Raw genomic sequence first — 22,159 nt, forward strand, 5'->3', positions numbered from 1 at the left:
ACCTAATAAAGCAATTAACGGAGGTGTAAAAATTTCTAAATTTGAAATTTTATAACAAAGCTTGCAGCGGTCTTATGTACACATAACAATTTTCTTGAATTAGAGTTTTCTTATTAGGATATGGTTTTGTACATATGGAAAAGCATATTAATTTCACCGTATGTTGTGAACATTCAGCATGTTTCCTTTTGCTGTCCAGTCGGTCATAAATGTTCCCTTCTTTCCCCCCAGGATCGTCCCAGGACATTCGCGAGCTTCGGTACGGTTCCTCGTTGATTCCACGAATCGTAGAAGAAGAGCAGGACATCGACGACGAGGTGATCCTGCGACCTCCCCGAAATCTCTCCGAGGCTGCCTCGTTCAGCGGTTCGTCCAGTATTATCAACAAGAACATTTCGCTGCTGAAGGCCGAGCAGCCGTACTTCTCGACTCGACCGGCCAGCGAAAACGACATCTTCACCATTTCGTCGTCCAGCAACTACAATGCCATCAGCATGACACCGGAAGTGCCATCAATCTCGTATTCCAATCTACCGAAGAACTACATGGAAACGCCGACGGTGGAGAAATACCGCGAATCGGTCAGTCTGTACTCGATTCAAACGGCAGGAACGGCCAAGGAGGACTACTCGATGCCCCGGTACTACCGGAAGTCGGACATGATTGTGCACAGTGCAGATCGTGGCAGCCGGAAGTTGAATGATGCGGAACTTGCAGCCATTTCGAGTGGATCAATCAGTAACACTCCTTCCAAGCAGCATGTTGAGAAAAGTAAACGTCTGAAGAACATCCGCATGGCACTGCCGCCGCTGAATTTGACCCTGGTGCGGGGCCACTCGTCCTCCAATCTCAAAGAAAAGGAACGGGAGGCGAGGGAGCGCGAGAAAGTAAAATCAAAAGACAGTATTAGACTGTGAGGCTGCTTCTACGAACTCTTCCACACAGGGGATTAGCAGTGTACTTAAATCTTGATATTCGGTTTAGCTTCTAAGACTGTTTCAAAAGCTTTCCACACCCGGTGGCGGATTTCTTACTGTCGTCTATTGTCCAGATCTAGATGTAAATACATTTTACTATAAATTGTTATGAACAAAATTGTCAAAGGCTTTACTTCCACTACGTAATTTTAAATTTAATAAAAGTGCCAATATTGTTGAATAAATTTATCCATTTTAAGATATCCTGTTTTATTATTATGATGACTTACATATTTAAGAAATATTTTTCAAAAACTTATCCATTTTTTTCTAATTATATATCTACTTTAAACTGTTTTATAGTTTCACTTTGTGCATCATGCAACACTTTTCTACTTCAATGGCTTCTAAAAACTGTTTGCCTCTAGACTGGTGAGAATCAGACTTCCTTTTGGGCCATCACAAAAAATTTTAAAATAAAGGTTGTAATTCATAGTTTAACTTTCTAGATGATCGCGCGCGAGTAATTTTGATTGCTGTGAAAATAATGATAGAAATTTAATTATTGCTAATTTTTCTCAATTCTGCAAAATATGAGATTTTTGACGAAATTTTAAAGAAAATGTTTTTTTAATATTTCTATGTTTTTAGAGAGTCAAATCGTTTTGTAGTTTTCAACAACGTTGTTAAATGAATTAAAATCTTAAATATCCAATACTCTAAGACTTTCTTGAATGATGTCAGAAGAAATTGCATTCCTTTCCTTTGAAATTCGAAAAAGAAGAATTTTATTTTTTCAAAGCGTCGTATTTCTGAAACTTGATTTGAGAAATTTTCAAAAATCGGCCTATAAAACCAACTTTAATATTTACTGTAAAAAGGTTCAAATAGTAAGGGAATGAGATCTTGCACACTGCCCCTCCTCCGCCAATTTGATCTCATTGGACTAAATCACAAGTTTTTTTTAACAATTTCTAAATCAGAGAAGTAACTTAAACTTTTTTAACCAATTATACAAACATATTCCGATATTATTTGATAAAACTTCAATCTGTAAATCTCCAATTTTTCCTGCTTTAAATTTTTGATTAATTGATTGATTCCGTATTTTGTATACAAAGGAGTCAAAAATATATCGACTTTAGAGCAAATTAATGAATCTCTCGTTATAAATGTAATCTTCTAAATGAAATTAATGCATTTATTGTTGAAAAGAAGAACATTTCTAGGTGTCTTTCAAATATTTCTTTTCCTGAGCTGCGAAATTAAGCAACGCAACGCAATGAAATTTTATAATTCCCATTTGGAACGTTCGAAAATGCAAATATTTGAGATATGTTTTTGATAATTATTGCTATGAATTTAAACCTAATTTTAAAACTTATATATTTTAGTATTATTCTGATTTATTTGTCTGAAAATTTATTAGCAAACATCGTGTTATTTTTATCATCATTATTTATCAATTTTGGTTTTAAATCTACATTTAATTCTGAAATAAAAATTATGATTTGTGATTCTGATGTCTGAAGTTTTTGGAATTCTTCTTTAATTGATTTGCTCTTAATTTCAAGCTCTCATATAAGACTTTTAACCTGGAACGAATGAAATACAATTTCAACCCTACGTTTCAAGTAGTAAGAAACTGGCAACAGAGAATGTACGAATAATTAAAAAAAATCCTTTATGGACACAATATTCCCATTTTTTTAAATTGATTTTTAAGATAATATTAATAAATCATGATTTTTGATAGCACACAAAATTCACATTTTATTTTTTTTTATTTAATTCTTTGGCTGGAATACCATACAGACTAACTTAAAACTAAGAAATACTACTTAATCCTAATTTAAATCTACGTCTACACATATCGAAATTAAAAAGATGGTACACTGAGTTGAAACGTTCACAACATTTATCTATGGGATGGTTTCGGCCATATTTTTTCGCTATGCTTAAATTTCAAGAGCTGTTTTGGACGTGTCTAATCCAAATATGCATTAAATGTTATTCTACCAGATCTCACTTCTGAGATTGAAGCTAACATTTGCAAATAGATTAAAATTCATAAGATAAATTTGTGCACTATTTAACCCTTTAATGCATGACTTTTTTAAAATGAGAATTGCAGTTATTGATTCAGTAAAATAATAACATTTTAATTTGAAAAACAAAACTCAACAGGTTTGAAGTCGTTATTTTGAGTATAATAAAAGTTATGGCGCATCAAAGTTAAAACATATTTTCTGAAATTCTTGATTAATTTCAGTACGGTTTTGCTAATTTCTTCAAAACCTTGTTAATTGGGTGCAGGAAGGTGTTTGTGATTGATTGAGATTAAAAAATTTGTTAGAATTTGCAAATCTGAAGAAATAAGAGCGATTTTCCAAAATCTACTCTAAAAAAAAAAATAATTTTTTTCAATTTTTCAGCATATTTTGTTAGATTTTTCACACATACATTAAAAAACGTAATAAAAATACCATGGGCTAATTTCTTTTAATCTCTAGAATATTTTTTGTGAATACATCACTCAAAAATATCCACGCGTTTTCGAGATATTTGGATTTTGATTAGTGTTGTTTTAAAACAACACTACGCATTAAAGGGTTAAAAAAAAAATGAAATGTTACAAATATATTGAAAATAAAATTATAAATTACAGATCTACTTTCTCGATGATTACGAGTCATGATTGTGACTACTGGAATGAAATATGATTATTCTCTTGTTTTTTTTATTTTTTTCATATTTTGTAATTATAGACACGAATTCCATAATGCTGGTAAAGTGTCAAAAATAAAACCTAAAAAAGTTGTAATTTGATAATTACTACAATTTTTTCTATTTTTTAAAAATAGAAATCACTACAAAATATGTTTTCGAGTGAATTTTGAGCATTAAACCACACACATAAATGTATCATATATAAATATTCAGACGTAAATTTCTTCGACAATATCAACGAGTATCGACTAATTTTTCACAAAACTCACTTAACAGGGGGTGGTGAGCTCGGAAATTTGACAAAAGGGAGCGGTGAGTGAAACAACTTTCAAACCAATAATGGCCTAGTTATTTCGATTTCCTTTTATTAACAAAAAGAATGGGGGTTTGAGATTTTTTCTGCCAAAAATGAGACGTGCAATTAGAAGTATATCAAATAATTTGGAATTGATTTTTTAAAGCTTTAAAAAGAAATCAAATCTCTTCATTTCCAAGATTTTCATTTTTTATTCAAACTTTGTTTAAAAGGCAATGCTATACATTTTCGGCAAAATAAATGAAAAAAAGGTTGTTGAATCTCAACAATATTGGTCACCTGAAACTGAAAGCCACGTTAGCTCCTTGTACCAATTGTCATGTTTTATGATGTGCTGAGTGTTGCCAGAATGCTCAATTGGTTGAAACATGTTACAGTTTTTCGCGGGAAAAACTGTAATTATTGATGGAAACGAAATAAATGCTCTCTTAGTTTTTGTTCACACCGAGAAAGGTTGGTTTTTTATTTCCCTACCCGAGAAAAATGGTCTGACACAACATTTGGTGCCGTGACCAGGATTCAGGAAGCTTTCGCCAGAATATCACTACTTCTGCTAGCGTTAAGCTATCCTGTCCTTGGAAATCCTAAGCCGAAAAGATTTTGAGTACCGAACCCGACGACGATCATCGCTTATTACAGTGCCTGTGAATTTCCCCTGTGACGGAGTTTGTTTATCCCGTTCTTTCCCGATCAGCAGTTCGACCCAGATGGGAAGTACTGGTTGGTCCAATGCCAGCCATCTGGATACCTGCCGTACTGGTCGCCCGGCCAGTACTAGCTTCCCAAAGTAATCAGCAAATATGTACTTTGGGAGTAACCGCGCCGACTGCTGATCATGTTGGTGTTTGTTTCCCGTCCCGAGCCGTCACAGCATAAGTATCCCAGTTCTCAAGAAGCCGTGTATGCCCTATCCCAAGTACAAGCTGATCAAGTCCCGAGAACAACGTCATTGCTAAACAGGCTACCCTTTCAAGTGACCCTATCTTAAGCGTTGACCCAGTCCCAGTTGGCAACTATCCGTTGATGTTTAAAGTGTTCCCATTTCCGATCACCAATGCGACCCGGATGGATGGTACTGGTGTTGATGCCTCAACTTCAGCCATCCGGGCTTCTGCCGTACTGGTTGTCCGGCCAGTACTCGCTTCAAAAGTGCTGTCCAAAACTTTTAAAGTCAGTGTGCCCATTGGTGACCAAAAGGCTAAATCGAATCCAACCCACCTCAATAAAAACCTTCCAGTAATTCGTCCAAAAAAAGTAACCAGACTCCAACAGTAAACATCAAATTCGGAGTACCAGATCCAGTGTAACCACGATCCGAATCGAACCGACCTGTCTGTGGTGATGACCAGCTCCTGTGAACTTCTCTGACCGCTGCGAAGCAATTCACAATCCGATCCTTCCGATGATGTAGTTGAGTGACGATCTTGCTATATTTCTATTGTACCAAACGTGCATATGGGGATTTTTTTTTATTATCTGACGGGTTTGCGCCGGGGGTCTTCAGATTTTCCCCAAAATTGAAAATTTGGTTCATTTTTACGACTTAAAAACACATGTATTTTTTCAGATTTCTAACATTTTTATTTTTTGAGTTAGCTTCGGTTTGATTTTTTTGTCAATAAAAAATAACCATTTTTCAAAGCTACATAACTCTGTTATTTTTCAACGGAAATTATAAAATAGCACATCAAAATGCATTGAAATTTTATCAGCTCTCCAAATAAATTAGTTGAAAAAAATTAAATAATGACCTCCAACATGAAAAGTTGTAAATAAACTTTGAATGGCGTCTAAAAGTACCGTCTGCACCACCGAATATTCTGCAAAAATTACCATTGTTTAGCTCAATTTATGGTGCAACTTTCATCTGAAGACACCAAAGTGGGCCATCCACTCCTTGAAGAGTTATGAAAGAAATGATGACACTAAATCTCTTTTTTTGCATCGAAAACAAACAATGGTCGAACAACTGCACTCACATATGGAGATAGAAAGCACTTCTAACAACATGGAAACAAAAGAACTTATCAAAGCAGGTAAAAAGCACTATTTTTTCGTGCTTTGTAGACTGCCCCTACTCACATAACAGTCCCATATGAATTTTCATCATTTTAGGTCAACATAGGGCTACAAAATAAAACACTAAAAGTAGAGGTTTTGTTCTAGAAATTTCGAAAAAATATCAATTTGTGGCTGTTCTATATGAAATAAACCCGAATAACAGTCCCATATGTGAAATAACACGGATTTGGTTACTTTTCAATGCTTCTTTAGGCGAAATAGTCTTTGATTTATTGCTTTGAGTCATTTAAAATAATATAACTCACTTGATGTCGAATGATGTACACTAGTTTTCGAAGGCGATTTTATCGAATCCAGGCAGGTCTGACTTCCTGAGCGAAAAACTATCGGATACAATCAAAAATCGTAAAAAAATCAACTCCAAATGTGGAATTTACGATATTTTTCCAAAAGTATGTTACTTTTCTGAAAATTGCATTTAGAAGTTAAAAAATGATTAAATTTAATAATAATAATAATAGTTCATTTTTATTCGTGTAACATAAGATACAATCTTTTTCAAGTGTTACAGTTTTGTTGGTATTATATATAATTTAAGTCTTAGAAAGAAGCTTGGTGAGAAAAAAATATTCTGTATGGGACTGTCATGCAAGTAGATTTGGAAAAGGTTTCAAATATGGTCGATTAACAGTCCCATAATGAATAAAAATGGTGCTCTCGACCTTACCAATAACTCAATTTCGAAAATTTCAGGTCTTACGATTTATCATGACAACCTAGAAACGATTTTCGTTTGTGCTGAAAGTGGTGGTCTCATTTTAAGAATATATTTCAAAACAGAAAAAGCTGATTTTCTCGCTTGCTTGTTTTTGCATATGGGACTGTTTTGAAAGTAGGGGCGGTTGAGTGTTGCAGCTAAACTGACTTCATGTCATATCCACAAATCTAATAACGTATTCGTTTATACCCAGTTTTGCACCAGGTCACAACGAGTTTTGCGAATTTTGCTGTCATTTTTAGAAGTTTATGCGCTCAGTTTTGCATCCAGATTTGATTTAAAATGGACGGTGAAACACTGAAGATTCGTTTGCGAGCGATCGAGGTAGCAAAACACTGACGACGAATTATGTTCGTTCTAGTCAGGGGCGGTCCTCGAGCTGGCTCTTGGGGGGGGGGGTGATTTTCCAAATTTTCAAAAATCAGTCAATAACGTATCTAAATACATGGCGAAAAAAAAGTTCATTTGGAGAGAGCGAGTGGGGGGGGGAGGGGGGGGGGGGGTTGAGTTTACAGTTTCAAATGAGACTTAAATATTTGCTGCACACCAGACCCCTGCAAAGGACACGTCCATGGGTTGGGGGTTTTGAATTTCAAATTTCAAAAATAAATCAGAATCAAAATTTCAAATCAATTTTATTTCTGGTTAGTCATTAATATATTATTCGAAATGTTGGTTCTTATTTTGTATTTAAAAAAATCAAGTATTTTCAAAACATCTGAAACGGATTTCAATTTGGAATGAAGCCATAATTTGAACCAGAAGAAAAATACATCAAATATAACACCAGATTTGATAAAAAATTAAACTTGAATTTTAACAAAAAATCAGATCAGGTCAGAATAATTGATAATAACGTTAATTTTTACATATTAATTTATTTGTTTATTTTTTGGATCCATGAGGAAAAAATGGATGACATGTGATTAAAATGCTTTTTATAAAATTCTAATCTCTCATTTTCAACATCCATACATTTCTTCTAACTTCCTATTTGCCAACAATTTTCATAATTTTAAAATGTTGATAGTTATGTTCTTTTAATTTTTTAAAGTCACGGTGATTAAACTCTTCATAAATATGAAGATAAAAAAGATTAGTTTTGATTAGATTTGAAAATTTTTGATTTTTTTCTTATAAAAACGTCTTACCAAAATAATTCAAGAGAATGCATTTTGGTGTTTATGTTTTAATGATTGATTTAGTAGATTTTGGTGCGATGAACTCGAATCTTCAACTAGATTTTGTTTATCACCTCTTGTTTTGGTAATATGGAGTTTAAAATTTTTTAAATGAAACAGTTTTGAGTGAAGTCAATCATTCGATAAATGATGAACTTACAAGTTAACATGAATAAAAACTGATTCTGAAAGATCTACAGTTTTTAATAATTCGGAAAGAAAAGTATTTCTGACATTACTAAAAAAAGTTTTTAAAAACAAAGATTTTATATCATTTAAAAAAAATGCTTCAGGCTGAAAACGATTCTTTAAACATTCGTTAAAAGTCTTTTATTTTACAGAATTAAGAACATTCAATTTTTTTTCACAGAAGTCAAAATTACTTGCGTTCTTGGGGAAAGAAGTAAGGTATGACCCCTATTTTGAATTTTAATTCTGATGTTTAAAAGTTTTTTTTTCAGAAAAGTGCAGAATTCACTTAAATAATTTTTAACATAGGTATTTGAAAATAATTTCAGGCACCAACAAAAATCAAAACTTGCTCTTACATTCTTTTCATCTAAACAAATGTTAATTCTGTGGCCTTGTGCCTGAAAATGCGTTTTTGAAAAAAAAATTTTATATCAGCATCAAATTTGTAATGATTCAAACATTTTTTTTTTATCTAAATGATTAATCATCAAAGTTGGGTGAACTTGATAAGATACACTTCTTTAAAAAAAAACAATATTACACGACCATGATGCACACTACTTCTCCTCTTCCCTTCAAATTTCATTGAACTAAATTTGAGTTTTGTATTAAATTTGAAATTAGAGAAGTTTAAAAAACTTTCTCTACAAACATATTTTGATATCCTTTAAACAACTTATGCATCCCTTTAAAAAACAATCTGCGAATCTCTAACATTCACTGCGAACAACTGTTGATAAAAAAAAGATCATTTTCGTCATTTGTATTTTCAGCAGTTTAAAAAATTATCAATTTAAGAACTCTTTAAAGAACCTTCCGATATAAATGTAATTTTACAAATGAAAAAATACATACAAATGAAAAAATACATACATACAAGAATTTAAAAAATTATTAATTTTTTTTATTTTAACAATCACCCCCACGGAGTGGAAAATTTTGAAAATTCGAAAGAACACCCACTAGGAAAAGTTCGAAGTTTTTATAGAAATTCCAACGTTTGCGAGTACTTTGTAACGGTTTTTTGTCGCTTGGGGGGGGGTGATCACCCCGATCACCCCCCCCATAGGACCGCGCCTGGTTCTAGTATGGTAAACCTCAAAACTGGGCGAATGGAGAAAACGAATACGGTAAAAGTATCATATTTCCAATGCCATATTACCTACAATGGGAATGATGCTTTTTACTGCCTGGGCTGGCCATACTGAGCTTTTCGATTATTTCTTCATTTTGGTGTCCAGTGCTTAGCTTCCTATATAAAAAGTATGTAAAGCAAGTCTATACTTCATTTTTTAATCACATTTTTGTGATCCCAAACACAGGGACTGAACCTTCTACTAATGGCATTGATTATTTATGCTTCACAATGATCTATGATCGAAAAATTAATAAGTTATATAGCATATGACTAGGTTGTAAAAGCAACATTCCCATTATTTGTTAAATCACATTAACAATACGATACTAAGAATTTTGGGTCAAATTTAAAGTCAGTTATGCTGCAAACACTTTACAAAGCACGAAAAAGTAGTGTTTTTTACCTGCTTTGATAAGTTCTTTTGTTTCCATGTTGTTAGAAGTGCGTGCTACCTCCATATGGGAGTGCAGTTGTTCGACCATTGTTTGTTTTCGATGCAAAAAAAGAGATTTAGTGTCATCATTTCTTTCATAACTCTTCAAGGAGTGGATGGCCCACTTTGGTGTCTTCAGATGAAAGTTGCACCATAAATTGAGCTATACAATGGTAATTTTTGCAGAATATTCGGTGGTGCAGACGGTACTTTTAGACGCCATTCAAAGTTTATTTACAACTTTTCATGTTGAAGGTCATTATTTAATTTTTTTCAACTAATTTATTTGGAGAGCTGATAAAATTTCAATGCATTTTGATGTGCTATTTTATAATTTCCGTTGAAAAATAACAGAGTTATGTAGCTTTGAAAAATGGTTATTTTTTATTTACAAAAAAATCAAACCGAAGCTAACTCAAAAAATAAAAATGTTAGAAATCTGAAAAAATACATGTGTTTTTAAGTCGCAAAAATGAACCAAATTTTCAATTTTGGGGAAAATCTGAAGACCCGCGGCGCAAATTGTCAGATAATAAAAAAAAATCCCCATATCTGAAAATCAAAACAAACAATAGGGCCGCCAAATTTAAAACATTCGTTTTAGGTGGCCAGGATGTTGAATCTCAACAATATTGGTCACCTGAAACTGAAAGCCACGTTAGCTCCTTGTACCAATTGTCATGTTTTATGATGTGCTGAGTGTTGCCAGAATGCTCAATTGGTTGAAACATGTTACAGTTTTTCGCGGGAAAAACTGTAATTATTGATGGAAACGAAATAAATGCTCTCTTAGTTTTTGTTCACACCGAGAAAGGTTGGTTTTTTATTTCCCTACCCGAGAAAAATGGTCTGACACAACATTTGTTTTTTTTTTTTGGTGCCGTGACCAGGATGTAGGCGACTTTCGCCAGAAGTACATCACTTCTGCTCAGCGTTAAGTAACCTGCCCTGGGTAACCCTAAACTGAACCTGACTACCGTAGCTGATCATTGGCCAATATAGAATCCAACCTGTACCCGTTTACCTACGATCCAAGCATCGACGTTGCCCAGTTAAAGTTCCTGTTCTGGTTCAACAATGCGATCCGGATGGGTGGTACTGGTGTTATTGGTTCAACACCAGCCATTTGGAAACCTGCCGTACTGGCTACCGGCCAGTACTCACTTCGAAAGTACTACGATGGTACTTTGAAGTTAGTGTGCCCATTGTTGAACACTTGGTAAAGGAACCCATCAAATATAATGCGAACTACAAACCTTCCTGTGAGTGTACCCAAACCATTTCCTGGCCCAACAAATCCCCGGTAAGAAAGCAATCCGGATGGGTGGAACTGGTGTTATGGTCCTACACCAGCCATCCGGGCATCTGCAGTGCTGACTGTCCGGTCAGTACTCGCTGCCAATGCAATTTGCAGTGTTTCTTTTTTGTCCCAGTCCAAACTATCCTGCGGCCAGTGCGATGTGTCCAAAATCCAGAAGAGAGCCGCTTAAGATGTAGCTACCAATTCCGCAGCAACAAGTGTCCGAAGTTCAGCAGCTATTGTCCAGTCTGCATAATGTGAGAGTGCCCTTTTCAATATTGTTCCTGTTTGTAAGTCGAGTTTGTTTTGTTGTTGTTTTTTTTGTAGTTTCAGTTTCAACGCTTGGATCAAAACAATATAGGGTTGCAATAATTTAAACAGTCGTTTAAGGTGGCCGGTATGTTCAATCTCGGGCATATTGGTCACCTTGAATTCAAATATTTTAGTTCATTCTTCTATACCCCTTGACATTTTCGCTATAATTTCATTGTAAAGTGTTGCCATTTTGTCATAGTTTAAGTAAGAATATGAAGAATTAGGGCACCAAAAAGTGTAATTATAAGTTCAAATAAAATGAAATGGCTCTTCCTGTTTCACAAGTCGACAAGTAAAGTCTTATTTTTACCATCCGAAATGGTCTGCCCAAACAAAGGTTTTTGCTCGTCTTTGTTCAACCTACATGTCTGTTTTTAATTGAAAACCTTATGAAAAAATCAAAAATATTATTGATTTAACCCTCTGATATATAGTTTTGTTCGTCGCTCTTGGCGATATACGTCTGGTTGTGGATCTGAGAGGTCCGAACAAGTCAATAATAAGGACTCCATTTCGAATGCCAACTTTAGAGGAGATTTTGACAGACTTATATGGCTCGAAGGGGTTCTCTACCATCGATTTGAGAAGCGCGTTCTTCCACGTGGAACTCGCTGAAGAGTCGAGACACCTTACAAACTTCTACGTGGGAAATGCTCCCTTCCGCTTTAGAAGACTTCCGTTCGGGCTTTGCAACGCACCCGACATTTTCCAAGAAACGCCTCAGACTAACGTTCTTGCAGGTTGTCGGGACGTTCGCAACTACTTAGATGACATAATCGTTCACGGAAGAACGAAAGCAGAGCACAATCAAAATTTGCAGGAGGTACTTTCTTGACTACGAAATCATAATGTTAGTATCAACGAAGAAAAAAGCGTGATAGGACAACAGTCAGTGAAGTTTCTCGGTTTTCGCTGGCTCACGACGGTATGCGAGTCGAAGAAGATAAGCTATACAGGAGTTCCGTAGGCCAGTTGCTCAGCTCGAAGTGAAGAGTTTTTTTTTGGGATTGATGAACTTCACTAAAAAAGGGAAGCCCTTGCTGCTGTAATCTCGTGCCTGTGAAAATGTGCAAATTGCAAAATACAAGAGCAAAGGGATTTTTTCCATCAGTCAAAATTGTTCACCATGCAATATAATTTTCAAATATCAGAAGTGATCGTTTATGATTACTGCCTTAGGTTAGTTAGGCAGAGTATTATCAGTTTAACTATTTGGAAAGCATGCATCTTTTCAACCCAGACCAACCGTTGTTTCACAAAATATTTAAAAGGCAAATGCGCATGCTTCCCACTGAAGTAACGGAACGATAAATTGGCTCATCTCGTCGCAAGCACGCCCAACTGATCGTTTTCCTCGCAGCTGTCAGCTGTCAAAGCGATATGCTCCGCGAAACTCATCGATCAACCGTCATCATAAAAATAACACAACACCACTACATCCACAGCCGAAGTGTTTGTTTTCAATCAACACTCTCTCACTCGTTCTTTCGAGAGAGTTACATAGAGAGAGAGTGTGTGTTTACAGGGCGATTGCATATGCAAAGAGAGCGGAAGAGAGCCTAAACTGCAGATAGCAGAATACGCAAACTCTTGGCTCGAGTAGAGTGGTTGAAAATGCACCATCTGTATTTATTTTTTCTATCATGTTAGGCAGAATTATGCTCGTCGTCCGCACGTTCAAGTTGGCCTGACTGGCCAGATGCCTTTATCGTTCTGCTGCTGGGGGAGAAAACATAACAAAAAGGGCGATTAAAGCGGTCGGATCCTTAAGTGGCATCTGTGGTAACTGTTTCTGAGTGGGATAATGAAAAGTATTGAATTGGGTGAATAAGTTGGTCCGCTTTGTAGATGTTTTTGTTTTGAAATATTATAACATCCCAGTTGATTTTTATTTTGAAATGTAAAGATAAGATTTGTCAATGGTGTTTCGATACAGAAATCTTTTTTTGTTCAAATTGAAGATTTGTTTCCATTTATTGGCGTCAAACACATTTAGGTCATTGAACATGCTTAATGATGTTATAATTCAGCGGACCATGATATGCCGAAAAATCTGTAAACAATAAAAAATCCGCTGTTCGTTTAACACGCTGGGAAATTGCTGATCCGCGATGCCAGGTAAATGTTTGACGTTTTGTAGTTAGGACAAATGTATGGCCGTTTTCAAAAGCTTTCGAAAAGCTCCCTAAAAAGACGGTAATGTTTGTACTTTGTGCTGCGGGTAGGTTATCGCTATTCGGGACTCGAAAGAGCTGTTAGAGATGTCAATAGCTGACCTGCTTAGTCTTTCTTAGACCTCGAAAAGTTTTTCTAACGAACGGTGGCGGTGGCGGATCTTTCACTCTCCTCAGCTAAGAAGTTTGTCCTGACTAACTTGTCACTTCTGCAACTGCAAGATCGTTTGACTGTTTTTTTTTCCCAGATTCAAACATCGTAAGCGAGAGGCAGCTTTAGCTATCTGATACAGCCTCCAGGTTTTATACGACATCCATGCACTTTTTATCCTACATATTTACTGAGCGTTTTATGGCATGTCGGGATACAAGCATTTTTATGCTGTTATCCTGTTGTCGAGACCGACCGAACCTTTTTCCAAAACTCGCGTATTCCAAAGACGCCTCGACGGCATTCAAAAAGCGAATCTCTCTTAGTAAATTTAGTCTGTAAACTGATCCGTTCTTCTCACTCCGATTTGGAACGTCATTCTCTTTCTCCCCAACAGATTTCTTCTCCGTTTTACGGCAGATCCTGTCAAGGAATGTGCTCTTTCTATACAGTGCTGCTATACATTTGATTCATTTTATTTTAACTGGATTACATTTCCTCATCTTATTCCTTACACCTGTTTTCGAATGTTCCATCAGTTGTTTTAGCCCGGCCCAAAAATTTATCGTCACCTGGTTTTGGTCAGTTGCATCGATTGAATAGAACAAATCCAACCCGATTTTTGTCCGATGTTGCGGTCTAAGAAATTGTCAGATAACAACTGACAGGTTTTGATCCTTTTACCGTCCGTTTCCCCAACCATTTTGACGGTGCTAAAAATCAGACATTTGCAAGGGGAAAATGAGCATTTCTTTGCTCACACAAATTTAGTTTATTGAAAAATTGTTCCGCGATGTTTGATTTTAATTGTTATTTCTTTTATAGATAAAATGACGAGAACAACGGAAAATAGTTGTAGGTACTAGCAATATCCTTTGCGGATAAGTCAATTCTAAATGCTTTAGAAATCATTTCGTTATTTTTCCCCGAATCTTTTATAGGAACACATCAGAAATGGCAAAAAAGGGTTTCATCACCGACCAATTGCTTTGGACTGCTCCGCTGGATCGCGTATTTCAATTCAATAGTTAAAGCACATGGAAAAGTATTTTGTTTTCAGAGAAATAAAAATCTAAAATCAAAACTCTAATTAAAACCCAACTGAAATTTCTCCATGGAGAATGGTCTCAAAAAAGACAAATTTTAATCCGGAAACAGACCACATTTGTCATAAACATACTGATTTCAGTTTGGAAACGGACCAATTTTGACCTGGAAAACTTATTTCGAACTGTAAACGTCCCGATTGTACTGACAGCTCACTCCTCAGAACTTATCGTCGTCCAGAGAGTTAAGTCACTGGGGCTTAGAATCGGTCCGGATTTGGTCCGATTCCTGATCTGTTTTTGGACCGTTTTCACCGACTGTTTTCACCGTTTGAACGGACCAAATCCGGACCGAATCCGGATAATCCCTGGTAGTAATTTCTCTGTTCGGTTTACTGTGAAATTACTTTTTTCCTTCAAATCGATCATGTTAGTTGGTGCATAACATCCATGTTCTGAATCTGACTACGATTACTCCTTCCTTTTCCCTTCGTATAAAAGACGCATTGGCCTGCGAGTCACATTTTCTCTTCGTATACCGAAGTCAAGCAAGACTTACCCGGAAAGTATTTTGTGTTCTGCAGGGTAAAGCTAACGGACTTTTCTCAATCCCAAAATTTCCAGTTTTATGCGCCTACCCAGACAACCATTTGGTGGGTATTTCGAATTTGCAACGCAAATATACATGCAAATATACCTGTAAACATATCGTATATAATGTAGCAAAACCAGCATATACGTACCATTTTGGAGGCCATATAGGTACATTAGCAAACATATTCTTGATTTGGATTGTATTAAATTACGATTTGCACGACATGTCATGCGCATCATTTACGACTACCCTGATTCTTTTGGTCGTTTTTTGCGACTTGAGTGCAGGGCTCTCATTTCCCGTCAGTTGAATAAAAATAAGATTATTTTATTTTATACTTTAAACCAATCAGTTTATTTATCCATAAAAATAATAAAAATAAGATTATTTCAAAGAAATGCGTTTTTTGCTGTCAAATTCAAGTTTATATCGTACAAATTTATTATTTGCCTGATTGCTGATTTTATTGTTAGTACCTGGACTTGATCCCCTGACCATACGATCTGCAGCTCATGATGGTTCCTCGACGCTATCTGGAATATATAAATTCAAGGGGATTTGCTTCAAAGACATTAAACCAAAAGCAAATCGTATATTTCTATAACTTAAATCTTTCAAATCGTAGAACGCGTCATCGATGATCTTAAAATAGACCAACATTTTGAAGCCTCCTTTAATTCGATTCCAATCATCGATGTCCCATTATCATAAACGATTTTATTGAACTTTTTTGTATTCTTTTACGATTGCCAGCAAATACGTTTTACGAAAATCAGACATGCGAATTAATTTGCAAAGGTATACGATTACATGCACATTATTACGAATCAATGCAGTTATATACGTTTTTTATTTCGAATTATTTTATGCATAGCACGACAAAATCTCAAAGTCACGGCTGATCACCGTATATCGGTTGTTTCACGGATTTTTTGCGAATTGTCGTACACAAAGGTCGAGTTCATATGTACATAAATACGAATCCCTCTTCTTGTCGTAATAAAATCATGCAATGCTTTTAAATACGATAAAGAATATCCATGGACCGCACATTGTAGGTGCAGATATACGAAAATGAGTATAAATAACATTCTATACGATGTTATCTGTAAAAGAAAATACGACTTCTGGTTGTCTGGGTAGCTTCTCTAGTAAGTTGAAAAAGTTTGCCTTGCTGAACAAGTAACAAAACATTTCAAAATCCAATTCTAGTCCGTTTCAGTTTGATGATACCATTACCTAAGATGGTGCCAGGATACGCCACCAGATTCTATACTTTTCTCGAGCCATCATAATCTTTGACCCATCAATTCACGTCTCAATGTTGGATGCTATATTGCTCACGCAAACGCCGAACGTTTCTTGAACTTGTAAAATCGGAAAAGACCTTCGGTCCCATTGTGGCTGCGTGTGAATTTGGTTCACAGAGAATAGGTAAATTGTTGAACATTTCCGTAGTTAGCTTCACGTTGTACACTTGAGTTGATTTTCCTCGTTTGTAGGGTCTTCCAGACAGGTGGAATGCCGTTTCTCGGGGTCAGAATCAGCTTCACGACATCCCAAAGCACTTCTACCTCTTGAAAAGCAAATTTCCACTTGACTCAGTTTCCACGTCTCGTTAGTCACACGATGGGTGCGTAGAAACAAGACTTGCTAGTTTGAAGAACAACCTAATAAGGGTTTTTATTCTGACATAGTAAAGCAACGACTACTGAGATACTACAGGTTGGTAAAAACGCTGATGACTAAGCCGGGCTCGGAGACAGATTTATGTACAGTTGCGTTCAAAAAAGAATGATATCGCGTGAAGCTGCGCACCCACTTCCAAATTTGACAAGCTGCCATTTCTCTCCCGGTTTATATTTTTTCAAGAAAATTTCACACAATCTAGTTCAACTATCCAACTAACAATCCACAAAATTTGAAGTCTTTACAATGACGGGAAACAAAGATACAGCGTTTCCCGTAAAAAAGGGAAATTTGGAATTGCTTCACTAAATTTACTGTATCTTTGACAATTTTCATTGAAAAATCTTGAAAAAAAAAATGTTTGATCTAATACCAGGCCAAGTTTCGTCAAAATCGATGAACGTGATCAAAAATGATGCCGGATTTAAAATGAGGTTAATTATCGCCCAGCAGACGATTTCATTCTTTTTTTGGACGGATGTTTGTATGGAAAACATCGTAATCCATGTGTTCTTGATTTTTTTTTTCATAAAACCAAAAGTTTTCACAAATAATGTTGTAAATTGCTAAAAACTTCATTCGTACTTTGTTTCTGAATAGAAAATGTTTCAACAGGGTTCGTATTAAGAAAAACAGAGTTTCAGAAATGACCTGCTAATTATACGGATAAACAAATTTGATCCACAATTAAAGCGAATATTCTATTCGCTCTTTTCTTTCAATACCAGCTTTGTTGGAACAATTTCTATTTCTAAACAAAGCTAGGATGAAGATATCAATTTACAACATTCTTTGTAATAAATGTTGGTTTTGTGAAAGAAAAAACCAAGAATACATAAATTATGATGTTTTCCATACAAACATCCGTCCAAAAAAGAATGAAATCGTCTGCTAGGCGATAATGAACCTCATCTTCAACCCGGCACCATTTTTGATCACGTTCATCGATTTTGACGAAACTTAACCAGGTATTAGATCAAACATTTTTACATCTTTGAACCAAATTTCAAGATTTTTCAATGAAAATTGTCAAAGATAGAGCAAATTTAGTGAAGCAATTCCAAATTTCCCTTTTTTACGCGAGAAGCTGTATCTTTGTTTCTCGACATTATAAAGACTTCAAATTTTGTGGATTGTTAGTTGGATAGTTGTACTAGATTGTGTGAAATTTTCATGAAAAAATATAAACCGAGAGAGAAATGGCAGCTTGTCAAAGTTGGAAGTGGGTGCGCAGCTTCATGCGATTTCATTCTTTTTTGAACGCAACTGTATGTAATCTTATTTGACAGATATCGGTGCGGTGATAGCTGTACAGCGAACTCGCCTACTGCGCCAAAAAGTATTGGACACTTAATAAGGTTTTAAGTTTTTACCTCAAGCACCACACGTTCGTTACTGCTAGGTGATTGGCTAGCAGGATTTTCGGTTTGGTCTCTCCTCGAGCACTTGGCCATTGCGATTTTGGAAAACCGAGAGAGAACAAAAGAGCAAATTTAGTTGATTCTAGCCGGAGCCGGAGCTCCGCTTCGTCTGATGTACGAAAAAGACTGTAGAATATGAAGATAAGAAACGGTTAGCTTTTCGACTTTCAGATGCTGTTGGGTTCTAAACAAAAGGGACTAAAAAAACGATTCGGAAAACCATGATTCATATTTCCGCCCTTTATGTTCTACCATTTCTTCATGATTATGTCTCTTCCAGGGATATGTTTTATGATTGTGTGTGCTGTGCAGTCTCGACCTCGACGCCCGACGGGTGCCTGTGAGAGAGAACAAGAGCATAAAATTATCGATTTTTGTCGGGGAAACGCAGCATAGAATGAGAGCGTGTTGCTGTTTGTGTGGTGCTAATGTTGAGAGAGGGCTAGGCTATGCTGGCTGGGTTGGATCGGAACGCTTGGAAGGACGAAGAGACGAAGAGGGGTGGTCACCACACAGCACAGCAGAAAACGACAGGCACTAGACGAGATATCAGAATCCTAACGATATAGTGAGAGAGGAAGCATCATCCGACGAACAGTACAATGTTATTGAGCTCCTCGCCATAGTTGTCATCGTCGTCGTTTTCTGCGGATTTTGTGTAATATTCAAAATGTCTACCATCGGTGGTACCACGGCCGAGGCCTAGTGGGCTAGACGGGATCTTGCCGAGTGTGTGTTGTTCCGGAACCGATCTGTGTGGTGCTCCGGTTCGATTTTATTGTTTGAAGTGTCGCGGCCCTAAAGCGATGAGTGGAAATAATTGTGTCGTTGTTGGCTAGTCTACAGGACCCCAGAGCAAAAGGGAGGTTCTGCTGTGCACTATTGTCCTTCCCTCACATCTCTGTGTGTGACCTAAAGTGGAACTTACCAGGAATCGCTTCCGTCGCGTCCTCCGTGTTTGGTTTCGCGTTTCGTCGTGTCGTTTCCGTTTTTGCGTGTGTTCGGTGGATTCTTTTGGGGATTTTTTCTCGGTGAGTCCTTATAGTCTGCTTCCGGATTTATGAGGGATATAAGGTATGTGAGAGTGGATGCACAAGGGCCCCAGATTTATCCCTTCGATATTAATCGTTCTTCCGATATTGATCCGGAACAAAAGAGCCGCAGTGGTTATGCAGATTATCTAAGAGCCGGAATCAGTGAAGCACAATTTTCACCGGAGATTGCGTAGAGTTGTGGTTGGTTCTGTGCAGTTCAAGGACCAGATTTGACTGGGCATTTTATGAAAAAGTCAAGGCTATCCTCAGTGGCCGTCATTGTGCAATTTTGTCCAGCTCCGGGTAAGTGTAGTGGGCCCATCTCATAGATCTGAATGCAATTCGGGAGTCAATGGCCCTTCCTTCCCTAGCTTCGAAGTTAGCTGCATTACGATGTGGGAGCGTGTGTGGAATGGAAGATGCTGCTTGATGCCCCAGCATCCTCCGCGGTCGTAATCGGGAAAGTGGTAATCGAATTAAAGCCGAGGGCCGGATCTCTCGAGAACCACCCGCCTCAGCATTCAGCCTGCATCAGTCAGATCAGCGGAGTTTAGAATGCCATAAAAAACATCAGAAGTGGGGCGGCGAGAAAAAAAAAACACGAAAAATCAATATTTACAACACATCAGTGGAAGAGCGTGACGAGTGAGAGAGAGTGAAAGAGCGAATTTGTGGAGTGAAGTGGAAAAGCAACCACAGGCAGGAATCAAACGGAAAAGCAACCAAGAGGGATTCAAACACCCCGAAGAGAGTGCAAAAAGCGAGCGATAACAAAACAGAAAAGATTAGTGAATTTGTACGGGCGTGTGTGGTCGAAAAGAAGAAGCACAAAGCAAAATTGCTAACCCAGCCAGGAGCTGCAGAAATATGATGATGATGATAAGCCGATAGCGAAGAGAGAGAGAACGAGCATAGATTTGAGATAAGGAAATTTCGGGTGCAATAGAAGCTTGGAGAAGTAGGCAAAAGGTGAAGAATATGCGACAAAAGTTCTGTGATTAATGATAGTGAAAGCAGTTGTGTTATGTTGTATCGTATCAGCAAATTCTGAGCAAGCTCAATCAAGTTTGTTTTGTTGAGCCTCCCGAGGAAAAAAAGAATACAAAAATAATTATTTTTGTGGAAAAAGTTGTTTGGTTTGTTCTGTTTTGCATATTCGGGGGTAGTGGTCAAGAATTTCAACCCACTTCCAAAGAAAAAAAAGCCCGCCAGTAAGCGAAAGTGACCGTTTTGTGTATTTGAGCCGAAAGAGAGGTTCTATTTCGGGAAAGAAAAAAAACCAGGATCGGTGGTTGTCAGTTCATTCATTTCGGTGTTGCACGGGTTTTCGTGTGGTCGAAGAGAAGAGTTTCCGAAGAGTGGAGGAGGAACGTAACATAATCCACAGTAATTTATTGGTTATTGGAGCAGCAGCAGCAGCAGGAGATCGACAAAGAAGGTAATAAAATGTAGCTTTGTTCTTCTGGGTGAACTTGTTTTATGGGTTATCCAAGGGTTTCTGAATGGGACTTTCTTTTTGAAACATCTTTGAATAACACTTTTTTTCTTAAATTTTAAATACATTTATATAACGTAAGTTTTAAGCAACATCCTTCTGACGACAATTTTAAACTTTTGCAACTAGAATTCACGAGTTTTCCTATATTTTTGTTTTTTTTTTTATTTTTTTTTTTTTTTTTTATTGGCTTTACCTCTATAACATAACCGGCCAAGTGTTAATTACTCTTCTACTTACATGTCTATTTTACATTCAATTACAAAATTAGCTATCGTTTTATATAATTCAATGTCTTTCTTTTTTAGTATCAAATGAATATCGGGTGGAATTCCTTTTTTCATTAAAATTCGCCAAATAGGTCTACGAAGATTTTCAAATCTGCTGCATGCGAAGATAATGTGATCAGGATCTGCGATGGATTCGCCACAACTGCACGTCGCGTCCAATAGGATACCATTTCTAGTCAGATGAGCAGGGAGCCGTGAATGATTTGATATTAATTTGGAAAGGATTACAATTTGTCTGCGGTTGAGATCCAAGCTACTAAACCATGGTTGGAGCGAAACGTTAGAGATGATGCTGTGACAGAAACGTCCTTTAGTTCCTGCATTCCACTTTGCTTGCCATTTGTGCACTGTTGTACGCCGAATCGGAAACTGGATGTCGAATGATGTTAAAATATAATCTGCTGTACCACCATTGATGCACGCACTTTTCGCCTCTTGATCTGCCAACTCGTTCATTGGAATACCTCTGTGAGACGGAACCCATATCAGATGGATCTCGTGCCCCATTCTTTGTCCTTCAAGAATGGAAGCTTTTATATCGTACCAAGCAACGGGATATTTTTGATTGATGTTGATTTTTTGAAGGCTCGTGAGACAACTCAAACTATCGGTTAGAATAATATACTGAGCAACAGGAAGGCTTACGATCATTTTCGCAGCATGCCTGATTGCTAGAAGCTCTGCCATATAAACTGATGCTTTACTGTCGAGTTTGATCCCTTCTGCAGGCGCTCCAAAACTATTTACCACAGCATAACCTGTGCCGTGTATATCTTTCGACCCGTCAGTTGCCAAGATTTTCGCGTTGGCATACACTTCCAAGAGATAGTTTGAAACCAAATCAGCTGCCGATGAGTTCTGGTGTTCTGAACATAACCGTTTAACAGTGAGATCAATGGATATTATTGTTCTTACAACTTCACGGTTGACCATGTAGCATGG

The 22,159-nt window shown here is 36.8% G+C and overlaps 2 protein-coding genes across 7 annotated transcripts in view; both read left to right on the forward strand.

The window, feature by feature from the left end:
• The window catches only part of LOC129745934 (uncharacterized), a 111,457-nt gene extending 110,281 nt beyond the window's left edge, over positions 1–1,176 (forward strand). For all 6 annotated transcript variants that reach the window (XM_055739328.1, XM_055739331.1, XM_055739329.1 and 3 more), the window contains exon 6: positions 232–1,176. In XM_055739328.1, coding sequence (XP_055595303.1) covers positions 232–917 — 686 coding nt within the window. In that variant the 3' untranslated portion in view covers positions 918–1,176. The remainder of the gene's footprint in view (positions 1–231) is intronic.
• A 17,756-nt stretch (positions 1,177–18,932) lies between these two features.
• Positions 18,933–22,159, forward strand: part of LOC129743682 (semaphorin-1A) — an 832,298-nt gene continuing 829,071 nt past the window's right edge. The window contains exon 1 of the mRNA XM_055735770.1: positions 18,933–20,870. The gene's annotated coding sequence lies outside the window, so the exon portion shown is untranslated. The remainder of the gene's footprint in view (positions 20,871–22,159) is intronic.

The sequence above is a fragment of the Uranotaenia lowii genome, chromosome 2, assembly GCF_029784155.1.
Source record: "Uranotaenia lowii strain MFRU-FL chromosome 2, ASM2978415v1, whole genome shotgun sequence".
Taxonomy (NCBI): Eukaryota; Metazoa; Arthropoda; class Insecta; order Diptera; family Culicidae; genus Uranotaenia; species Uranotaenia lowii.